Source organism: Balaenoptera musculus, chromosome 7, assembly GCF_009873245.2.
Source record: "Balaenoptera musculus isolate JJ_BM4_2016_0621 chromosome 7, mBalMus1.pri.v3, whole genome shotgun sequence".
Taxonomy (NCBI): Eukaryota; Metazoa; Chordata; class Mammalia; order Artiodactyla; family Balaenopteridae; genus Balaenoptera; species Balaenoptera musculus.
The window spans coordinates 43545107-43569951 of record NC_045791.1 but is presented as its reverse complement, the minus strand read 5'-3'; the positions used below and the strand labels follow the sequence as shown (position 1 = coordinate 43569951).

At 35.0% G+C, this 24845-nt stretch overlaps 1 protein-coding gene across 3 annotated transcripts in view; it reads right to left on the bottom strand.

Moving 5' to 3' along the window:
• The window catches only part of PSMD14 (proteasome 26S subunit, non-ATPase 14), a 90891-nt gene that overhangs the window by 38141 nt on the left and 27905 nt on the right, over positions 1 to 24845 (bottom strand). For all 3 annotated transcript variants that reach the window (XM_036857268.1, XM_036857266.1, XM_036857269.1), the window contains 2 exons: positions 1537 to 1608; positions 1191 to 1310 (listed from right to left, as the gene is read on the bottom strand). In XM_036857268.1, coding sequence (XP_036713163.1) covers positions 1191 to 1310; positions 1537 to 1608 — 192 coding nt within the window. The remainder of the gene's footprint in view (positions 1 to 1190; positions 1311 to 1536; positions 1609 to 24845) is intronic.

Sequence of the window (24845 nt, the reverse complement as noted above, 5' to 3'; positions counted from 1 at the left end):
TACTTAAACAAACCAGTTAACATAAGCACTTCTTCCCACCAAAATAAACAGTATTTTGAATTCTAATTGAGAGTGCATCCTCAAGAACAGGGGTACACAATCTACTGCCTACAGGCTAAGAATGTTTTTTAACATTTTTAAAGGGTGGTTAAAAAAAAAACAACAACAAAACAAGAATATGAGACAGAGACATATGTCTTTACAGAAAAAGTCTGCTAACTCTTGGGCTAGAAGAAAAATTTTCCAACTCTACTACACAGAATGAACATGGGGAATCAAATATTCTATTTTATATTGTCAAACAAGCACTTGTAGTACAAGGAAATAAAGGATATTAAAACTTAAGAACCCTTTACTATAATGGATATCCACATAAGGACATTCATCAGACAAATATACGTATTATATTTTCTTAGGCAAGCAGATGAGAAGGATATATGTGTTATTTTTTGGAAGGTAAGTAAATGGTTATTGTTTTTTGGCCATTAAAAAAAAATCTAAACACACACCTATCTACAAGTCCAATGCATTAAATAAAACAGCAAAACAAAACAAAAAATTCCCACAAAGAACAATGCATTCTAAATGCATTAAAGTAGAGGACTTTCAAAATGTGTATGCAGTATGGTTCGTCTATTAACAAATTACCATGCAAAAAGGCAAAAAGAACTAGTTTGTCATGGTTTTTTGTTTTTTTTTAAACTTAACATTTTGAATAGGAAAAGCTTAAGAGTCATTTATCACCATATACAGAACATTTTTAAAAGGGCGTATTTCAAAACAATAAAAACAAAACATGAGGACTAGATAATGTAGGTGAGTTGAAACTCTAATTAAGAGTGTCTCTGAAATCTTTTGAACCATGTGTTCAAACTAATCAAACTAGTATCCTACTATTATAAGGTAACTAACTTATAAATCCAGTACACTATGCTAGTTAAAGCTGAAAGAACAAGTAAAGGGATTAAATGTTAGCATCACTCAATTTGTGGATCTACAGGGAATTCATAATGCATTTAAAAGATCAATGATTTGATTCAATACAGTCTAAAAGTTTCTATCATTAATCTTATAATGAATTTTTCTATCAGGAAGAGAAAATTACAATATGATGAGAGTTATTTTGCACAGGAAAAGAAAAGAGAAAAGTAATACGTTTACTTGCATCAGGCAACCATAAAAGTACTCACTGTTCCTGACTGTGGCATAGCAAACACGTCAATCACTCTGACGGTGTAATCATCAACAAATTCTCCAAGCATCAGACCCATAACTTCCATTGGAACCCCAGCACGACCATGTTTTAACATCTGTAAAGAGGAAGATATACAGACACAAAGCTTTGAGATCTTTGGACCCCCCCCCTTTTTTTAATTAATAACTTAATTGTGTTTCAGTGGAAATAAAACACTCTATTTTATACATGCACCTAAAACAACGGCTTATGTGTGAGAGGGTTAACGTGAAAAATATTCCAAAGTAAAAGAAAGAAAGCAGCTGAACTCTCTAAAGCAAGTAACTCCATTCAACACTTACTTTTAACAGTGCCAGGGAAGAGATATAGACTTGTTCTGCTGTGTCCACTGCAGGAGCATCTGTAGGTGGCCCCTAGGAACAAGCACACAAATCATTATAAATACAAAGAACTTATGAGTTTAAAATTAAAGTTACAAGTTATTTAAACATGATTTTTTTAAAGAGTTTAAGGGAAACATGTTAAGCATTCAGCTACAACACAAACAATCAGAACAAACTTGTAAATATCAAACCTGTAGAAAACATCAAACTTAGTACTCAGGTAAGTGTCCAATGGACACAATGCTTGAATCTTTCAGGGATGCTAATTTACCTCTAATTTTGCTAATTTACAAAATAACTATAATGCACCAATTAGCTATGTTTCTTACCCCAATGTGAATGTAAACTGATTAACTGAAGGACCAACACAAACAGTAAATTCTCTGAGCCTGATTTTCAGCTAAAGACAGCATGTAGATTAGGGCTATGGGATCTCTGCAGAAACTTAGGTATGGGGGGGGGCGAGGGGCAGAGAAGACTTCTAATCCCTAGGTTAAAGAGCTGTGAACATGCTCTGCACTTCACCTGATGAAGTTGTTCCCCTCCCCTATACAACATCAAATTTAACACAACTGCCCCAGATGTGAACAAACTGGTTGAGACTGGTGTAGCTAACATGAAAATACTTCCAAATCCTGACAACTACCTTTAAAACAAATATTACTATTAATCTTATTACAGCCTAAGAAGATACTATGTTTCTCCCTAAGGATTCTACCTTCTTCATCAAAAGCACCAAACCACTTTTTACTGTAACATTCTGCTACACAAAGTAATTTACATATAGTCCTTACCCTCAAGATGACTACAGTCTTATAAATTTAATTCTGCCCCAATCAGTGCATATAGAAAGCTTCTTGTTTTTTAATACTGAGCAGTCTGGGAAACTAAAATGAGATGTGACTTTTAATTGCCAGGTCCTGTTTTGCTTAAAGTTCCCTTTCCTTAACAATAACTCTATTACAATTACAGAATGAACATGTTAGCTATCTAAATTGTAAGTCAATATTCTATCTTGCTTTTATGGATTTGCTTATTACTAAAATTAAAAAATTGCTTTACTCATTACATTTCACACTTATAGGTCTGTGTGTACTTTGTGCTTCTTGTCTGTTTATATGTCAAGTTCTGTGATTTTTTTGGTTTTGTTTTGTTTAAAAGCTCATAATACTTACTAGAAGCACTGAGTATAAAAAGTTCTAGAATAAGTTTTCTCTAAATATAAGCATCACATACAAAAATAACCTCTATTTCCTTATACACAAAGTGGTGAGAAAAATAAAATCCTTCAAATTTTATGTTTAAAAATACATGTCAGATAACATATTTTAAAAAGAACCGAATTCTTCATTATTATCATTATTATCACCTAATGCAGCTTTACTGCTTGCCTTTCAAATAGATATGAAAATTCTAAGGTAAGCTAAAGTGCTATCATGCCAAAACATTTGTTGAGGTCACCACATAAAACAAGATAATTTTGTTGATATGATAATTTTATTCATCTAATTAAGAAAGTTAAGAAAGTTTAAGAAAAAAAGAGAAGAAATAGTAAATTAGTTGTCACAAGATGTTTTTTGGGAAATAATACTCTAAGGTCAGGATAATGAACACTGTATTCATAAAAGTTATTTCCTGATTCAGAGCAACTTTAAAAATGCCCATGACAAAAGAAGTTAAAACTGGTATCTAGGCTACAGTTATTAATACAGCCTTTCTCAACTTGCCAGGAAATACTTAATAAGAAAAAAAAAAAAAAGAATAGGGAAATAAAACATCACATCATCACCAAAATGCATTACTGACAAAGTTCAGAAAATATTTCTGCCATCAATGAAAGAAGAAACACTCTGTTTTGTTCAGCATTATCCTAGCAAAGTGCCTGGCACATAGAACTCACTAAGTATTGGTTGAAAAAAAAAAGAATGAACAAGTTAAGGTAGTACAAGCCAATGGAACAGGAAGGGAAAATACCCACCAGTTACCCTGGGAGAGAGAACAAGCCATATGCAAGTAAGTACAAAGATTGCTAGCTCCTCTCTCACTATGTTCTTCTGGTTCAGAAACATACTAACAGAAAACCATGTAGCTGGTTTCTCTATTGTTGTTTTTTGAGACAGCAACCAGTGATATTTCCTGTTACCCTTCTCACTCTATTACTACTCTGTTTCTTGATCTAGTTAGAATAAACTTCCCAGAAAACAACTTGACAAGAAGTAGAGACGGATTTGTAGCAGTGAACTGCAACCTAAAGAAAAAAAAAAAAAAAAAGAGTAACCCATGTAAAACACTGTCTATGGGACATGTGTTAAGGATCTCTGGAGCAGATGCTATCACTTTTCTATCATCATGCTCACCTGTTCAGAATAGCACACAACCAGGCAATGAAGGTGAAGAAAACTCCATTAAATACCTTGGAAACTGAACTAAAACAGTTACGTAAGAGCCAGTACAGCTGTAGATCAAAGATGACCTGAGTTGAGAAAAATGTGGAGCTATGGACAATTTACATACATTGCCTTTCAGCAAACACTCCTGAGGAATAGCATTCAGATAATTCAAAGAGAGGAAAGTCATTTAAAAATAGGAATCATATACAAAATTCTGGAAAACTATTTGGCACAAGGAGAATACAAGACGATTTCTTATCTTTGAAATAGAACGTTGGAGGCTATATAGACCAAGATGAAAAGATGAAAAATAGTTAAGAATTAAAGTTACACTGGAGTAAACAAGGGTAAAAACACTATGACAAGTTTAATTCAGTGATATAGGACATAAACTTTTGAAGATGTCTTAGAATGTACAGTAAAAAAGTTACAGATGAAAACTATTAAAAATACAATACTAGAGGAGAAAGGAAGGAGATGTAAGCTAAGAAATACAGTTGATCCTAAGAATAAAATAAGAAATGGAAAGCATCAATAAGACAAAGCTGAAGAAAACTTTCCTGAATGAAAAAAAATTCAACTTTTGCATCACTAAATGTCAGGCAATAATCAATGAAGAAAAGTGTTATATACCTTGTAAAGTCTTAGGTACATCTTAACTACATGAATAAAGCAAAATTTCTAAAACCATACAAATAGAAAAACTACATGACCTGAAGAAAAAATGCAACTCAGTTGACTTTGGATTTCTTTGCAACATTAAATGGCAGGAAACAATGAAACAAAGTTTCAGACTTTTAAGAGAGAAACCCTGTGGAGTCAAAAACATTACACTCCACTAAAAAAAAATGTCTGAAGGCCCACAAATATATTACTAAATACACAAGGGCTCAGAAAATATGATTCCATGTATCGTCCTTCAAAGAACTTTTTGAATAAATGATCCACTTGAGACCCACAAATCAAAAATAGAAAATTAAAAATGGAAAAGCCATTATATAAAACAATTTGTTAAGACCCCTGAAAGCAGTTAAAAACAGAGAGAGCTAAATAACATAAATAACCAGGGTTCAAAACCACAGATATCACCCAATAACTATATAGGGCAATGGAGAGAAATGAAGTATACAAAACTCTCTGTTTGACATATAGGAGGGGAAAAAAGAGATCTGTTTAAGGGTTGACTTAGACTATTACAGAAATATGGATTTGAGAGTCTTTTGAACAAATTTAAAATAACCACAATAAACATTAAAACTGAATATACACCTTACCAAATCTCTGGAGAAGAAAAAGCTAACACAACACTGACAATGAAAAACAGGGAACAAAGAAGGGAACAAAACAAAAATAGCAAACAACATAAGGTAAGACCAAATATACTGGTAATGAAAAAATATAAATGAGATAAAGTCCCTTGTTAAAGGCCTTTTATAATGGGTTTAAAATGGAAATTCATGTATATGTTGCTTACAAATAAGAATTAAAACAAAACAAAAGGATAGGTGAGATTTGTCAGTGACATAACTATTTCTTTTTTGCAAAAGAAGCCACAATGGCCACTATATTTTACTTACCTTGCCTTTCTTCAGTGATGTATTACATTAATAGATTTCCTAGTATTAAATCACCTTTCTATTTCCAGGATAAATTGTTCAAGTTTGATTTACTATTTTTATATTAAATTTTAAAATATATTTATATATAATTTGTATTTATATTATTATATATATTATTTTTATGTAAGTGAGATTGACCTGGCATTTTCTTTTTTTCTGTTAAATTTGTCAGGTTTTGATATCATTATGCTAGATGTATAAAATGAATTGGAAAGTTTTACAACTTCCCATTTTCTATGTTCTAATAAAATGTATATATACTAAATTATCCATGTCTTAAAATTTAAATTTGGACAAGTTCACTAATGAAACATTTGGCTCTGAAGCTGATTTTGGAGCTAATTTTTATAACATTTGCAGTGGTATTACTAAATTCAGGTTACCTGTCTTGAAACTAGATGGAATATTATATTGTTCCAGAAAGTTTCATTTCATTTATATTCAAAGTTATCACCATAGAATCGAACATATTCTATTTTATCTTTTCTTTTTTAACTGTTCAATATGGAAAACATTTAAAACTAAATTTGTTTCTCCATATCACATCATCACTACCCAGACAGATCAATGATTTACTTTTTTTTTTTAAATTAATTAATTTATTTATTTGGCTGCACCAGGTCTTAGTTGTGGCATGTGGGATCTAGTTCCCTGACCAGGGATCGAACCCAGGCCCCCTGCATTGGGAACGTGGAGTCTTAACCACTGGACCACCAGGGAAGTCCCAATGATTTACATTTTAAAAAAATCAAATCATAACCAAAACCATGATAAAAATATTGGTGAAGGGAACACCTCCTAATTCATTCTATGAGGCCAGCATTACCCTGATACCAAAACCAAAGACACTAACAAGAAAACAAAACTACAGACAGACCAGTATCTCTTACGAACATCGATGCAAAAATCCTTACAAAATACTAACAAACAGAACTCAGTAGCATATTCAAAGGACTATCTATACACATGACTGAGTGGGATTAAAATCTGCAAGGCAAGGATGGTTCAACAAACAAAAACTGGCCAATGTAATACACCACATCAACAGAATGAAGGGGAAAAAAAAAACCACATGACCATCTCAATTGATGCAGAAAAAGCATTTGACAAAATTCAACACTCTTTCATGAAAAAAACACTCAACAAACTAGGTATAGAAGAAAACTACCTCAACATAATAAAAGCCATAGATGAAAAATCCACAGTGAACATAATATCCCATGTTGGTGAAAGACTGAAAGCATTTCCTCTAAGATGGGGAACAAGGCAAGGATGCCTGCTTTCACCACTTCTATCCAACATAGTACTGGAAGTTCTAGCCAGAGCAATTAGGCAAGAAAGAGAAATAAAAGGCACTCAAATTAGAAAGGAAAATTACCTCTGTTTGCAGATGATATGATCTTATACAAAGAAAAGCCTAAAGAATCCACAAAAAGGACATTAGATCTAATAAGTGAATTCAGTAAAGTAGCAGGATACAAAGGCAACATTCAAAAAACCATGCATTTCTACATACAAATAATGAACAATCTGAAAAAGAAATTACAAAAATAATTTCATTTACAATAGCATCAAAAAGAATAAAATACTTGGAATTAACCAAGAAGATGAAAGTCTTGTACAATCAAAACCACAAAATATTGCTGCAAGAAATTAAAGAAGACATAAATAAATGGAAACACACCCCATGTTCATGGACTGGAAGACTTAATATTGTTCAAATGTCAAAACTACTCAAAGTGATCTACGGATTCAAAGCAATCTCTGTCAGAATTTCAATGACAACTTTTGCAGAAATAGAAAACCCATCCTAAAATTCATATGGAATCTCAAGGGACCCTGAACAGCCGAACAATCTTGAAAAAGAACAAAACTGGAGGACTCAGATTTCCTGATTTCAAAATTACTACAAAGCTACAGTAATCAAAACAATGTGGTATTGGCATAAAAACAGACATACAGACCAATGGAACTGAACAGAGCTCAGAAATAAACCCTTGCATATATGGTCAAACGATTTTTTAATAAGAGTGTCAAGGGTGCCAAGACAATGTTTGTAAATTATACACCCAAAATACATAGCGAACTCCTAAAACAACCAAAAACCTGATTTAAAAATAGGCAAAGGATTTGAATAGACATTTCTCCAAAGAAGATATATAAATGGGCAGTAAGCACATGAAAAGATGCTCAACATCACTAATCATTAGAGATATGCAAATCAAAACTACAAGGAGATACCACCTTACACCTATTAGTATGGCTACTAATAAAAAACAAAACAAAACAGAAAACAAGTATTGGCAAGGATGTGAAGAAATGGAAAACCTCGTGCACTGCTGGTGGGAATATAAAATGGTGCAGCCACTGTGAAAAACAGTATGGTGGTTTCTCAAAAAGTTAAAAATAGAATACTGTAAGATCTGGCAATTCAACTTCTGGGTATATAACCACTCAGAAATGAAAGCAGGTTCTCAAAGAGATGTCTGTGCACCAATGTTCACAGCAACGTTATTCACAAGAGCTAAAAAGTGGAAGCAACCCAAGTGTCCACCAATGGATGAATGGATAAGCAAAATGTGGTATACACATACACCATGGAATATTATTCAGTCTTAAAAAGGAAGGAAATTCTGCAATATGCTACAACATGGATGAACCTTGAGGACACTATGCTAAGTCAAATAGGCAATCAAAAAAGACAAATACTGTATGATTCCACTTATATGATGAGGTACTTAGAGCAGTCAAAAATCATAAAGACAGAAAATATAATGATGGCTGCTAGGGGCTGCATGGAGGGGAGTATGGAAAGTTACTGTTTACTAATGGATAATATTTCAGTATAAATAAATAACTAAATAACTAAATAAATAAATTTGATCTGGGCGAGGAAATACATTCTAGGTACAAACCCAACTGAACAAAAAAATATATATAAAACTGACAAGCTAATCTAAAATTTCTGAATACAGGCATACCTTGGAGATACTATGAGTTCAATTCCAGACCACTCCAATATAGTGAATATTACAATAATGCAAGTCACATGAGTTTTTTGGTTTCTCAGTGCATATAAAAGTTATGTTTACACTATACTGTAGTCTACTAAGTGTGCAATAGCATTATGTTTAAAAAAACAAGGTACATACCTTAATTTAAAAATACTTTAGTGCTAAAAAATGCTGACCATCATCTGAGCCTTCAGTGAGTCATAATCTTTTTGCTGGTGGAGGGTTTGAAATATTGAGAATTACCAAAACATGACACAGAGACACAAAGTGAGCAAATGCTGTTAGAAAAATGGCACCAACAGACTTGCTGGATGCAGGGTTGCCACAAACCTTCAATTTGTAAAAAAACAATTATCTGCAAAGCACAAGAGAGTGAAGCTCAATAAAACGAGGTACACCTGTACTAAAAAAGTTAAAAGAAAAAAAAAAAAAAAAACCTGAAAAAATAGTTGCCCCATTTATGACAAAAAGTCAATACCCAAGTTAATGAAATACTAAAATCTTAATGGAAACATGGGCAAAGAATATAAAGCAACTAATTACATAAGAAATAATGAAATAAATATGAAAAATATTCAACCTCACTAGCTGACCTCCTTTAATTAAGAAATGCCAATTAACACATTAAGACATTGTTGTTGCTGTTGTTTTCCTATCAAACAAGCTTTACAATGCCCAATTTTGGAGCGGGTGTGATAAAAGAGACACTCTCAGCACTACTGGTGGAAATGTGAATTAGTACAAACTATCAGAAAAGCAACTGAGCAATGTATATCAAGAGCCTTACAACTGTACAAACTTTTTAACCCGCTTCTGCACTCCTAGAAATTATTTAAGTAAATAAACAGAGATGTTTGCTTGAACCAGAATATTCATGATAGTTCTTTTAATAATGCAGATAAACCTAAGAACAAATAACAACCAATAATTTAAAAATATTGTTGAAAGCTCCTTTCTCTGAGATCTCAGATGGCTCTAGCCATCTTAATCAGCAATATTACCTTAAGTTGAAAGTACCCTAGCCTGCTGCTATATTGAATATTTTTAACTTACAATATTGAAGGACCCTTCCCTTAATTTAAAAAGAAAGCTAATAAAAAGGAGTATGGCTGTGAAGTACATTCACATGGAGGCAGATTCCTCTCCCATCCTGAAGACCATGATAACAAACAGAGGTAAATTAGGAACTAACCTATAAGACACCACACAAGTTTCAACATTTACCAGTGCAAAGTATTTTAGAGCACTGAACCATGAGGTCTTTTTTTTTTTTTTTAAATTTATTTATTTATTTATTTATTTTAGGCTGTGTTGGGTCTTAGTTTCTGTGCGAGGGCTTTATCTAGTTGCGGCGAGCGGGGGCCACTCTTCATCGCGGTGCGCGGGCCTCTCATTATCGCGGCCTCTCTTGTTGCGGAGCACAGGCTCCAGACGCGCAGGCTCAGTAGTTGTGGCTCACAGGCCCAGTTGCTCCGCGGCATGTGGGATCTTCCCAGACCAGGGCTCGAACCCGTGTCCCCTGCATTGGCAGGCGGATTCTCAACCACTGCGCCACCAGGGAAGCCCGCCATGAGGTCTTTTTATGGTTGGCTCCTGACTGCATGTAAAGGATTCTCCTTCAGAGTTCTTCACTCTCAGAATCTGAGCTACCAAGTATGGAAAAGTGACTTAAAGTCATGATATATAGGAAATATTCAAAAGAACTTTATAAAGCTTGGAAAAGACAAGGTACAAAACAACTATCTTCAAATATATGAAAAGCTGTCAAAGTTCAGACTAATAGCTCTCAAAGTGCAGTCCCTAAACCAGATGCACCAGCACCACCTGGGAATTTGTTATAAATGCACATTCCTACTGAATCAGAAATTCTGGGGGCAGAGCCCAGAAATCCTGGTTTTTAGAAAGCCCTCCAGGTGATTCTGATGCTTGCTAAAATTTGAGAACCACTGATTTAGACTATACAGTTTGTAGAACTATGGACTAATGGAATGAAGCTATGGGGAGATTGAATTTGGGTTCAATGTAAGAAAAATCTTGTATTGGTCCAAGCTATCTAAAGAAGAGCTCCAGTTAATGAGTTCCCTGTAACTGGAGTTATTCAAACATAAGTGGTTCATATTGGGGAAAATGTTACAGAGGGGTTCGAATATTTGATGACTAATTAAATCAGATGATATTTTTTTAAGGGTTCCCTCCTCACTTAGTAATACTACCAATCATATTATTTCCTAAGGGAGACATCTCAAATTAAACATCTTCAGAAATCAAACTCACCATGTTTCTCTACAAACTAACCTTCCCAACTTACAATTATCTTGAGTCTCAAACTACAAACCTAGGCAAAATTTTCATTTACTCTCCTTCAGTCCTTATAGTCAATATATCACCAAGTTTCATCAATTCTTTGTTATTCTGCAGTGTGACAGAGATTTTTAAAATACTCATTCTTGGGAAAAGAGTTTCAAGAAAATACCATCCATAGAGTTCACTCCTAGTTAAGTAAGTTTGGAATATAATGAATATCCATCCTACCCCCCAAATTTATGTTGTATGTTAGAATATTAGAGGCTCTAAGAAAAATCCTGGAGTGGAAAAAATCTGTTTATCTTTGTTTAACCTGATGTTTTCCAATTCATTCCATGGTCCACATGGTCTTCTCAGAGAAAATCTGGACTTTCTTTTTCAGGCTCTGAAAAAATTTATCATTTTTTTCAAATGTGAGGCAGAGATCAAGACCAGGCTCCAAATAATATTTAAGTATTTACTATGTGCCTGGTACTACAGCTACATGGTTAAATGAAGGCTTCAAGAAACTTATAATGTAAATGGAAAGGCAGACGAAACACACATTGGCACAGATCATCAGGACTGAAATGTAATTTCTGACTTCTAGCAATGTGGCCTTTCCACTACAGCATACCATCCCTTTTTCATATGCCCAAATACACTTTTATTCTGGAAGCTTGGTTCCTTTCCATTGTTTACAATTTTAGAATCCTCTTCCACCTGGAGCCACTTCCTACTAAAGAAAATGGAAATAAGTCTTGGGATGCTCTTCCTACCTAAAAGCAGTTAGTATGCCCACTAAGAACGGGGAACACTTCTGGTCCTCCCTTTATTTTCTGAAGTCTAGATGGGCACAGGGGGCTTGGCAGACCAAAAGGCACTACTGAATTTACTTATAACATAGTATGTACACTACTATGAAAACAAAAATATGCCTTTTTATTAAAATATACTGTAGGAAACAAGTCACACAACATTTGGGGCTTTTTTTTTTTAATCACAGCATTCAAATGATAGAAAAATAATAAGGCAAGCACAGTTCACAAACATATCACCTTATTCAAATAATTAAATCATGGTTGTACATATGTAAGCACACCAAATTATTTGAGTATTACTTTAATGTATTTTAAAGAACTGAGTAAATATGCACAACAACAAAAGTAGGACACTAGTTCATTACAGAAGCAGAGATATCAAGTAAGAATTTTCAAGATACTTGAGGTGCAAGATGGCTATACCCTAGGCAAATAAAGATATCGAGGTATAGCTCTATATCAAATGTTAAATAACTTAAGAAAAAAAACGTGTGAGTCAGGGGATTCAAGGAGGAGAAATGTACAGAGTAGGAGCAGTCAGGGTAATGAAGTGGTAATGGGCACAGAAAGGGACTTCCAGGATTGGGAGGTGCCACCCAGGAAAAGAGATTTAGGATGGTTTTTATTCCTCACCCACAGGAAGTTTCCACGTCCCTTTACCCCTGCCCTCATGTCTCATATTTACAATCCTATGACTTTAATGAGAAACAAAAGATTTCACAAGTAGAAAGTGATACAAACTTTAATGTTAGATTTAAATCAACTACTGTTAGTCTATTTTACATTCAACTAAAATGGACATATGGTGATCACATACAATGACAAATTACATGTGTTCCATTCACAGGATGAAAAAAATTTGAATAAATGTACAGAATTTGAATTACTTTCAAATATCTTTCATTTATTGAGAATTTATTATGTTTAAGAAACTAAAAAAAAAAGAAACTAAGCTAAATGCTGGGTAAACTAAAGTAAAAAACTATACAGTGATATAAATCAAATGAAAACCTGGGCCCAAATATTTTTTGAATTTCAAAAATTGGCTTTGGCTGTTATTATTCTAAAAAATAAACAACGAAGAAAATGTTTGTTTCTGATGTTTAATCAACAGCATAGCTCTAAAATTACCAATTTACATGGTGTTTGAACTAGTCAAGTTAACTCTGTTGACCTTATAACAACTATCTAACCACAATAAACAAGTACAGAAAGTCATTTTTTTTAAAAGATTGAACATGATGTAACTTAAACTCCAAGGTTCTTTAAAAACAACTATGAGAATAACTGAAGGTACTTTTATAACTAAAGTGGTATTAAGCAAAAGAAAAAATAAAATAAAAAACTAAAGAAAATTGGTCTGTATTTCACAAAAAGCACACACACACATCACTGACAACAAATAAGTAAAATAAGAAATATCTGAATGTTCTACAACTTTATAGTCTACTGTTAAAACTTAAATGAATGTAACAATTTGAAAACTGGAATATGATTTAGTTATATATTTCTGTAAAAAAACATGGAACTAAAATGCACATACCCCTCATACAAATAAGAAACTGAAATAATTACTTTTGCTATATAAATCCACAATGCTCAAATCCTATAGGCACAATTTTGAAATCACTTAAGTAAGCCTGACTCTTTAAAATAAGTTTGTTTAAAATGAGGTAGGGGGGAATCCATACCTTTAAACTGACTAAGAGTATAAGTTAGCTATCTAACAGAACTGCAGGGTAAAATAGGTGAGCCATAGGCACAAGCAGTGTGACTGACCTTTATACGTGCATGAAAATCTACCTAACCAGTGATATAATACCTATTAGGGACCCCACAAGGGCATCAAACTTACCTCTGTACGAGTTTTATCTGTCACATTTAGTAAAACAGAAATTATCATCCAGGTCCACAAATTTTAAATGTGGTAAAATTAAATGAGACATGAGTTGTTTTTTTGTGTTTTTGTAGGTTTTCCCCCCCCATTTAGAAGGTTAAAATCTGATCCAGCATAAAAGGCTGTGACTTTTACTTGGGCAGCCCTTGTTGACTAAGTGTTAAAAAAAAAGGCATTTGCCATTATAACAGGATAAAAACTAATGCCTCAAAGTGTTACCTACTCAGGCCTTTTAACAAATATGTTAACACTATTAGTTATATTACTCCACCTTTCTCTTAGTGTGAACTGGTATCAATTATTTAGCCAATTTTATAATGTTATTAAAGTACCTGCTGATTAAACATGAACCAAAGTGTCACTTAAAAAGAAATGTAAAATAAGTAGTATCACTGAACTGCAACACTCCAAAAAAAACCCAAAAATATAAAGTTACCTTAGGAAATGACATAAAGCATTTCAAAATTTATTAAAAAGTTATTCTAGGATTAAAATATTACCTGGACTTATTTATTTTTATAATGGCTGTTTTAAGGTGTGTATTTGGTCCTGCATTATAGAATTATTTTTAGAGGTCTGTTAAAATATTTTTCAACAAAGAGAAAACAAGTTTTATTAACAAATGACTATATTTTTAAAAACAAAATAAAACCTAAACATATAATATATTGGAAAGCAGACAGAAAGTAATTCTTAATTTATGGTATGCAACATAACCTTCGACACATTCTGTCAAAAAATTTAAAATTTGATAAAACCACCACCTTCAGTTTCCTCAGTTAATAACCCCTGAAGGGGAAAAAAAAACCTGAACAGAAAATAAGCAAATTCAAACATTCACAAATAACTACCACTGTATTGTTTATCTCTTACCCAGCAAGGTAAGAAACAACCTTTTAATACTTTAATTTTGTGAGTATTAAACGACTAGTGTGAAAAACAAGCTGCATGTAAACTATTTCTACTGTCTAAGCTTCAATGACTAGCTGAGGCAACCTGTAATAGGAGGTGTTAATTGGCAATAGGAGTACAAGTCAGAAGCATGTTCCCCATAGTCCTAACCCAGCAAGGCTAGGTCATTAAAGTGGAAATGAATTCTTTCATGTCGACTTAACCCTTTCAATGCATGCTTTCAGCTGTTTTCTCTCAATTAATTTTAAAAACTTGTTACTTTTTAAGAGTTAAAAAAAAGAGTTCCAAATAAAGGTCCTTTGGCTGACAGTTCCAATGACTACATTATTCCAGAAGAGAAGAACAGAGCAAGTTAATTGCATGGTAATACTGCAACTCTCCCCTCTGAAAAACATATAAACTAAATGTATTCTTATTTTAACACTGAAAAAAGATATAGGATATAGTGTTTAAAAATAGCTCAGAACCATTTAGCCACATAGGGTTTTGATTTACATTTCTGTTCAAGATCCAAGGACTACTTCATGATGATAACTTAACCACCTTAACCCGGGGATAGAGTAGTAATAATTTTTTTATTTCCACAATGTCCATACAAGAATCCCCATTATGAAAATGTTTTGGAACATATATGAGATAAACACCTTTCTAATTAAGTTTCATTATTCTGATAAGGTGCACAGTCACAGCATATCCTGAGGACTGGTTGCCAAAAAGCCAAAATTCCTTTTATAGCATGATCTCAGAGGTTTCCAGATGGCACATTAATTCTTTTAAAGAAAAAAAAAAAAAGAGAGACAAAAAGAAGGAAAGAAGAATAAGAATGGAAATGTTAAAATAATGATGCATTACTTCTGAAATGCCTTATTTATAAATACTAATATTCCCATATGAGCATTATAGATATTTAAAACTCAACTATATAAATAATATTCTAAATATTACAATTTAAAAAATTAACATACATATGCTACACCTTTCATCGTTGAGTAATCTTGGAAGTATCTCCTTTAATAAAAATATTATCAGAGGACTTCCCTGGTGGCGCAGTGGTTAAGAATCCGCCTGCTAATGCAGGGGATACGGGTTCGAGCCCTGGTCCAGGAAGATCCCACATGCCACGGAGCAACTAAGCCCGAGCACCACAACTACTGAGCCTGCACTCTAGAGCCACGAGCCACAACTACTGAAGCCTGCGCGCCTAGAGCCCGTGCTCCGCAATAAGAGAAGCCACTGCAATGAGAAGCCCACGCACCGCAACGAAGAGTAGCCCCCGCTCGCCACAACTAGAGGAAGCCCGCACGCAGCAACGAAGACCCAACGCAGCCAAAAAATATATATATATTATCAGAGTAAGAACTAAACATTAGAAAATCTATCATGCTTAAAATTATGCCTTGTGATAAATCAATAAAAAAACTACCAGCATGACAACAGAGACATAATTTCATCCACTGTTGTAACATAGCTGGGCTCTCAAGTAACTATAACCAACAATACACTTATTAAAAACTTGATCAGCAAGGGCTTAGATAATAATGGGAAATTTAATGGTTGAGGATGTCAAAAAATGGGAATCATACATGCTATATTCCTACATCCTATTCTTTATTCTTTTCCTCCTTCTTTTCATTCGTCTCCTTCTTTCAAGCATTCCAATTATGACAAACTCAGTTCCTCCTCTCTGAAAACTGACTTTTTTCCCTAGCCCTACTTAGCTCCTCCAATACAGCAAAGCTAAGTGGCCACCCTGGAGCCAATATTTTGAGAATATAAAAATTTCAGTGGGGAACAGGCAGTGGGGTAAGGCAAGGTAACAGTCGGGGAGAAGGGGAGATGACACCATTACTTGGTTAAAAAGACACCTGATCAAAATAACATAGGGGCTGGCGGCCTAGTGAACAATGCCCAGCTGTGACATTTCTTTCTCTTTAAGACCGCCCTTGATATTCACTTTGAAACATTTTCACCTACTTGAAAATGTGTGTGTATGTGTGTGTGTAAAAAATGCCATAAGCACCAACCACTTGAGACATTTTTTGTGAAATCTGTCTTACCAGAACAAGGACCTATTGTCTCCCACTCTGGGTGACTTTCACTCTGCCCCATAGCAATGAGGGAGGAACAAGCACAGTGTTTAACTACCTCTGCTATAAAGAAGCATCATCCACAGAGGTTTGATTAGTCAAACTTCAGAAGCTGTAACTAGAAACATTTAGGAGTGGCTAAAACATGCTATCTTTTATACTGGAAATAGGGTCCCAGAATCAAGCAGAACCTCGAAAGTCCTACAACAGAACATTAAGGCATCAGAACTGTTGCACAACAGACCCTACAACTGGCTTTGACTTTAAAGTTCTTACAGTCACTGGTGGCCCTTTCTCCTTTTATACTGTTCAACTATTTATGTATTTAAATTACAAAACATGTAAAATATAGTCAGCCACAAATAAACTGGTTATTTTGGGAAGCATTCATAATTCACTAAGTAGCTCATCTTTTAAAGTATAGTATGCAAAGTCATGTATGGAATGTTACACACACATATACAAAGAATGCATGTTTTTATTTATTCACTCAACAACCACAGACGTGAGAGCACACTGCCATGTACTGGTTATACAAAGGTAAACAGGCCCCTGTCCTCAAAATGTTTACAAACCAGAAGGCAGGCAAGAAAAACTATAAAAGCACCACAAAAGCATGTATAGGGGGCAAAGAAGCCAGAGCTATGTATTTGATACAATTTTCCCTTATACTAAGAATTGAAAAATATGTATAACTTTTCCAAGCAAAAAAAAAAAAAAAGAGAGGAGAGTGGCAAGGAAAGAAACTGACATCTAAAGGCACAAAGACATGAAACAGCAATCATCCTGTACATTACCATTCAAAGTTTTTTAAAAAAATAAAATGGGCTGACTGAAGCATGGATTCTTAAGAAGCCAAACATGAGTTAATACTGCTTCCATTTCGATGGGTGTTTTACAGGGAATGTGACTTTTTTTAAAGGTCATTTTTTTTTTCATTTTTTTTTCTTATCCACACTTTGCCTTTTATGAAAAATATCCAGCACTTCAGAATGTAAATCAAACAGTTTGGAGTTCTCTGACATGCTTAAAAGAAATACACAGTTATAAGACAAGAGAGAAGATGGCGTGTTTTCCATACAAAATGCTTATAGTAATATGTAGTATCTCTTTGGTTTATAGAAGTTGTACAAATATTATATCTGACTTATAGTCTTGAGGCCAAGGGCTATTTCTCTTTAACATATAGTTCTCAAAATAAAATATTTTTTCAACAAATATTTATAAAAAGCTGATTACCTGACATCCAAGCAATGGGTATCCCTGGAAGAGAAGACAGAGTTCAAGACTAGCTGGATCACTGATCAGAGGAGCTGAGGGTTAAGTGGATGCTACTGTGACCAGCTTATTAGAGCCACTAAGCAGCCATAAAAGCCAGGCCCTAGAGGTGTTAACACAGAACACTTTAATAACCTTGCCTGTTTGGGTGCATCTTGCTTTATATTTTTTCAAATATGTTATTTATCTCATCTAATGAAAGAAGAGAAAGACCAAGGAACCATGTATTATATAAGAAAAAGTACCATACAGAGTAGAGGGAATCCAAAAATTGTGGGCATGGCTAGGGAGAGAAAAAGGAAAAGAAGGACTTGGGGAAACTGTATGTGCTACATACTATGACATGAACTAGGTATATGATGAACCAATTACATGTGGTGCTAGTCCTTAAAATGTATGTAGGAGACAGATAATTATACAAGTAAATATAAAAATATATATATAATTGTAATATGGGTTTGGTACCAAAAAAATAGGCAAGAGAATAAGCCTTGGGGATATAATAAAAATAAAGCCTTATTTTCAAAGGGCCTCCCCAAAGAGCAAACAAGCAATGAACATGGAAGCCAGTGGTTCTTAAACCCTGTTTATTCCTCAGAATCACCTGGCGAGCTTAAAAAATTCTGACGCCTGGACCCACCCTCCGAGACTCTGATTTAAACTGCTCTGGGGTGAGTGATTCTAAAGTACAGCCAAGGTTGAGAACCACTGTTGTAAACTTATAAAGCAAAGATTTCATTATTGCAAGGTTAATGAAATGACTGAGGTAAGTCTGCCCAGCTACCTGGCTAGGAACTTCAGAGGTCTAAAGCCAACTGCCAAACATATCACATTCAATATTACTATAGGGTTTTATTATCATTTCAACTCAGTGAAATACAAAGGTTTTACACAGTGTCACAGAAATATGAAATGAGAGATTAACCAGGTTTGGAGACATCATGGGTGACAATTACTGCTACAGCCCTTCTCTCTGGAACATCATAGAACTGCATCTCCTTGATTGAAGTTAGATGTGAACATGTGACTTGCTTTAGCCCATGAGATGTAAGCAGAGGTGACCTGTCATTCCCAGTCAAAGCTTTTTAAGAGCCAGTGCTCAGTGATGATGTTCTATCAGCTTGAGTCCCAGAGTAAGGATGACACCACAGAATAGTACCCAGCCGACCCAGCGCGAACAAAAAAAGAAAGCTTTGTAGTTTTAAGCGGTTGAGGTTTAAGGGTTGTTGCTAAAGCATACCCCCGCCTTCCTCACTGACATACCATAGAAGACTTCTGGGGAAAGGGGATTATCTAAGCACTGTGGAAGGAGAGTAAGTAGTAATTCATTAGACAAACAATGGAGGCAAAGGACATTCGTTTAGAGAGAATTCCTTATACAAAGTCATGAATGAATGAGAAGAATGACATGGGACACTTGAGGAATTACAAAAAGATGCTCAATAAATAACTCTTCAATTTCTTCATAAATAAATGCAGTTTTGGCTTTTATTTTTTGATCACTATCTCACCCACAAACATGCCAAGCAAGGCATTCTGATGTCTCTGTGAGCCAAGCACACATGAAAATGCCAAAGGCAATCCTATGCTTGTGTGGTCTCCGTTAAGAACTTTAGATCCCTTCTCCAGGAGGATAAGTATATCCAAAAGGCCGAATAAATGAGAGGCTAGAGAAAAGGAAACTAATATGCTTGAAGTATACTTAGAAAGAGAACAAGAGACTGAGATAGTAAACCAATTAGGCAGCAGACTGGACACGAGGGTTATTGTTTAGGGAACTAATCTGTTTTAGGCCTAAGAGTAGAAAGTTGCCTTCCTGGGTGTCAGAGAGGCCAATGAGGCAGGTGTGTGAGCAGTTGAGAGAAAAAGAGAGCCAAGTGACACCTATCCACAGAGCAAACAACAAATGTTTTTTTCAAACCAACCACTGTTAATTTCTTTTAAACTCTGTTTCTTTTAAACCTTATTATAAAATATTTCAGAGACACAAAAGACCTAATAAATAATACACTCACTAAACAGCTTATGAAATAAAACATCACCAAAAGTTAGGCTGAAGCTCCTGTGTCATCCTCCCTGATTGACCGCATCTTCTCCATACCCCCTGTTGTACCTACTATTCTAATTTTTGGTGATATCATGCATTTCCTTACACTTTCACTATGTAAGTACATATAGGTAATATATTTTATAGTATTTGTATGTTTTTAAATTGTATATTAAAACTTAGAATGTATTATTCCTCCACTTGCTTTTTTCCTCCAGCATGTTGGTACAGATTAATCATGCTGATTGATATGTGTAGATCACCTACTTTACAAAAGTCCACTGTTAAGCAAAGTTATGTACACATTCTCCTACTGATGGACAATTAGGTTGTTTTCAATTTTTTGATATTATAAACTAGAGATCAGCAAACTAGGGCCTGTGGGAGAACCAGCTGACTGTTTTTAAAAAATGAAGTTTTATTGGAACACAGGCAGGCACATTCATTTTGTATTATGTATGTATGGCTGCTTTAACACTACAATGGCAGAGTGAAATTGAGTGGTTGCAACAGAAACCATTTAGTCCACAAGTCTAAAATATTTACTATCTGGCCCTTTAAGAAAGGAGTACCGAAGGGTTATAAACAATGCTGTTGTGAATGTTCTTGTATCCATGTGGGAGACTTTCCCTAGGGAATATAATTAGGAAAAGATCTCCTAGGATGTAGGATAAGCAAATCTTCAACATTACTAGATTTTACCAAAATGTACAAGGTGGTTGTATACTACCGCTAGCTTATACATGTTTATAAACCATTTGTGTTTCTTCTTCTAATGTTCCTATCTTTCGCGCATTTAAAAATGTATGTCTTTTTCTTATTGATTTGTAGAAGCAAAATATATATACTGATGACTAGTGCTTTGTCCATTATATGTTAGATATATCCTTCCCAATCTGCAGCTCCCCACTTTGCTTTTTACATTTCTTCATGCCTCAGTTTTATCTGAAAAAATGAGGACTCTTAACAATAACACAACTTCATATAGTTGTTGGAAAGACTGCATGAGTTAATATATTTAAAGTACTTAGAACAGTGCCTGGCACATCTAAGTGTTCCACAAATATTAACTATTTATTTTATAATCACGTTTATAAAGGAAAACGAATTTTAAATTTCAATGTAAATTTATCAATCTATCCTGTTAGTATTTGTGCTATCTATCCTGTTTAAGAAATCCTGCCTTACACATTAAATTTTATGTGTCCATAAAGCAATAACCTATCTTGTTTATTTACTGTCTCTGAACGCTAAGAAAGAACAGCACTTTCTGTTAATTTGGTTTCAATTAACTGTTCAATGTCAGCATATTTTCTTAAAATCTAAGTACAATTTTAACACTGATCTCTCTAAAGTTCCACTAGAAAAGAGAATCCATCTAGAATATCCAGTCCCACACAAATTTTTCTTATTATAAAGTAAATAAAAAAGACATCTGCTTATGTCCAAGATAGAGTAACAGGGACTAAATTTACGTTCTCACCAGAAACAAATAAAAAAGATAAAACTATATAAAACAATAGCTTGCAAGACACTGGTCAGGCAACAAAAGACAGTGATCTCTGAGAACCCGGAAACAAAGGAGGTGAACCCTGCTACTACCCTAGCTTATTGCCTTGAGACAGTTTCCAGGCTACGGTGCAGGGGAAAGGAAACCAGGCAAAGACTACTGGACTCTCTAAATTGGGATGTTAAGAGCTGAGATTACTGGGATACCAAAGCAGCTAGAGTTATCAGGACAGACTACCAGAGAGAAAATAGCTCCAAAGGGAGAAAAACCTTGGGATCTTCTGAGGGTCCTCCTTGAATATTCAACTGAGTACTAATCAGTGCAGGTATATGAGGAAACTACTTAAAGGCTGGGTTAAGAACACCCAAAAAGATTAGAGGGAGGAGTACCTACCTCTCACATAGCACTGGTAATAATGCTTTTCCCATCAGCCAAACAGAAAAACTTTAAAATGCACAAGGCATTGATTAGACAGAAAGGTTCTTGCCTCAGTAGTGGAAATAATGAGCCCAAGACTAAGCACTGTTCCAGTCTCACCTAACAAATTTTAAAAGCAAAATAGAAAGAATCAAACAGGTTCCAAGTAATTTAACTGTATCCCATAACAAGTATCAAGAATATTCTATAAAAATAAAAAACAGCCAACATACAAAGTAAAACTCACAATGTCAGGCACTAGTAAAAAAAATTACCAGGCATGCAAAAGAGCAAGAAAATATGACCCACAATGAGGAGATAAATCAATTAATTGAAACCAATCTGGAACCAACATAGATGTTAAAATTAAGAGACAAGGACATTAAAGTCTTATTACAACTGTCAATAAGTTAAGACATGAAAGACATAAAAATGACCCAAATTAAACTTCTTATGATGAATGCCACAATACATCAGTGGCAACAGGATAAAATATGCGGTGAATTTAGAGGGGCTTGGGGGAGCTCTATCTCTAGGGTGTCCATGGGTGGCCAAAAGATAGAAAAAAATGCTGTAAGATGAAAAATATATTGGATAGATTTAATGAAAGATCAAACACTGCACAAGAAAAAATTGAGTGAGCTTGAAGACACAGCAATAGGAAATGAAACACAGAGACCAAAGACATTGGAAAAAAATTAACAGAGCCATCAGCAGGGACAACTACTGTAAGAAAAATATACATGTCATCAGGATCCTTGAAAGGGTGGGAAAGGTGGTAGGAGGACAGAAAAAATATTATAAAAAATAATTTCAAAATCTGTTGAAACTTGATGAAAATAATAAATCTACAGATATGGGAAGGTCAACAAACCACAAGCACAAGAAATATGAAGAAAACTATACACTGCATATCATAACTAAAAACCAGTGATAAAGAGAAAAATCTTTAAAGTATTACAGAACAATAAGGAGAGATACTGAGATCAATGAAACAGATTTGAAAGTTCAGAAATAAATCCCAACATTTATGGTCAATAAATCTTTGATAAAGGAGCCAAGACAATTCAATGGGGAAAGAAGAGTCTTTTCAACAGATAGTGCTGAGAAAACTAGATATCTATATGCAAAAGTATGACCTCACACCATGCACAAAGTGGATCACAGAACTAAATGCAAGAGCTAAAATCATAAAACTCTTGGAAGAAAACAGAGGAGTAAATCTTCATGAACTCTGGCTAAACAATGATTTCTTAGTATAACATCAAAAGCACAAGTCATAGGACTTCCCTGGAGGTGCAGTGGTTAAGACTCTGTGCTTCCACTGCAGGGGGTGCAGGTTTGATCCGTGGTCAGGGAACTAAGATCCCGCATGCTGCGCTGTGCGGCCAAAGGAAAAATAAAAAAGCACACATCATAAAAGAGAAGGCTGATCACCATCAAGAAAGTGAAAAGAGAGCCCACAGACTGGAAGAAAATATTTGTAAATCATATAAGGAGGCTTGAGTCCACAGTATATAAAGAACTTCTACAGCTCAATATTAAAAGAAAAATAGTCCAATTTTTTTAATGGGCAGCAGACCTGCATTACAAAAAATGTTATGTCCTTCAGGCAAAGGGAAAATAATACGAGATAAAAATATAGATCCAGGGCTTCCCTGGTGGCGCAGTGGTTGAGAATCTGCCTGCCAATGCAGGGGACACGGGTTCGAGCCCTGGTCTGGGAAGATCCCACATGCAGCGGAGCGACTAAGCCCATGAGCCACAATTGCTGAGCCTGCGCGTCTGGAGCCTGTGCTCCGCAACGGGAGAGGCCACGATAGTGAGAGGCCCGCGCACCGCGATGAAGAGTGGCCCCCACTTGCCGCAACTAGAGAAAGCCCTCACACAGAAACGAAGACCCAACACAGCCATAAATAAATAAATAAAATAAAATAAAATATAGATCCACACAAAAGAAAGAACACAGGAAATGATAACTACATAGGTAAATATATGATTTTTTCTTATTATTTAAATCTCTAAAAGATAATGCACTGCTGTGAAAAATAGTATGGCAGTTCCTCAAAAACTTAAAAACAGAATTAACATATGATCCAGCAAATCCACTTCTGGGTATATACCCAAAAGAATTTAACACAGTGATTAGAACAGATATTTGTACACCAATGTTCACAGAAGCATTATTCACAATAGCCAAAAGGTTGAAACAACCCAAATGTCCATCATCAGATGAATAAACAAAACATAGTATATCATACATGGAGTATTATTCAGCCTTAAAAAGGAAGGAGGGACTTCCCTGGTGGCGCAGTGGTTAAGAATCCGCCTGCCAATGTAGGGGACACGGGTTCGAGCCCTGGTCTGGGAAGATCCCACATACCACAGAGCAACTAAGCCCGTGCGCCACAACTACTGAGCCTGCGCTCTAGAGCCCGCAAGCCAGAACTACTGAGCCCGCATGCCCTAGGGCCCGTGCTCCGCAACAAGAGAAGCCACCACAATGAGAAGCCCGCCCACCGCGATGAACAGTAGCCCCTGCTCACCACAACTAGAGAAAGCCTGGCAACAACAAAGACCCAACACAGCCATAAATGAAGGAAGGAAGGAAGGAAGGAAGGGAGGAAGGGAGGAAGGGAGGGAGGGAGGAAGGGAGGGAGGGAGGGAGGGAGGGAGGAAGGAAATTCTGACACATGATACAACATGAATGAACCCTGAAGACATCATGCTAAGTAAAATAAGCCAGTCACAAATCGGCAAATATTGTATAAATCCACTTACATGAGGTACCTAGAGTAGTTAGATTCATAGAAACAGAAAGTATAATGGTGGTTGCCAGGGGCTGGAGGAGAGGGGAATGAGGAATTATTGTTTAATGATAGGTACAGGGAAGATGAAAAACTTTTGGAGATGAATGATGGTGTTAAGTGCACAACAATGTGAATGTACCTAAAGCCACTGAACTGTACACTTAAGAATGGTTAAATTGGCA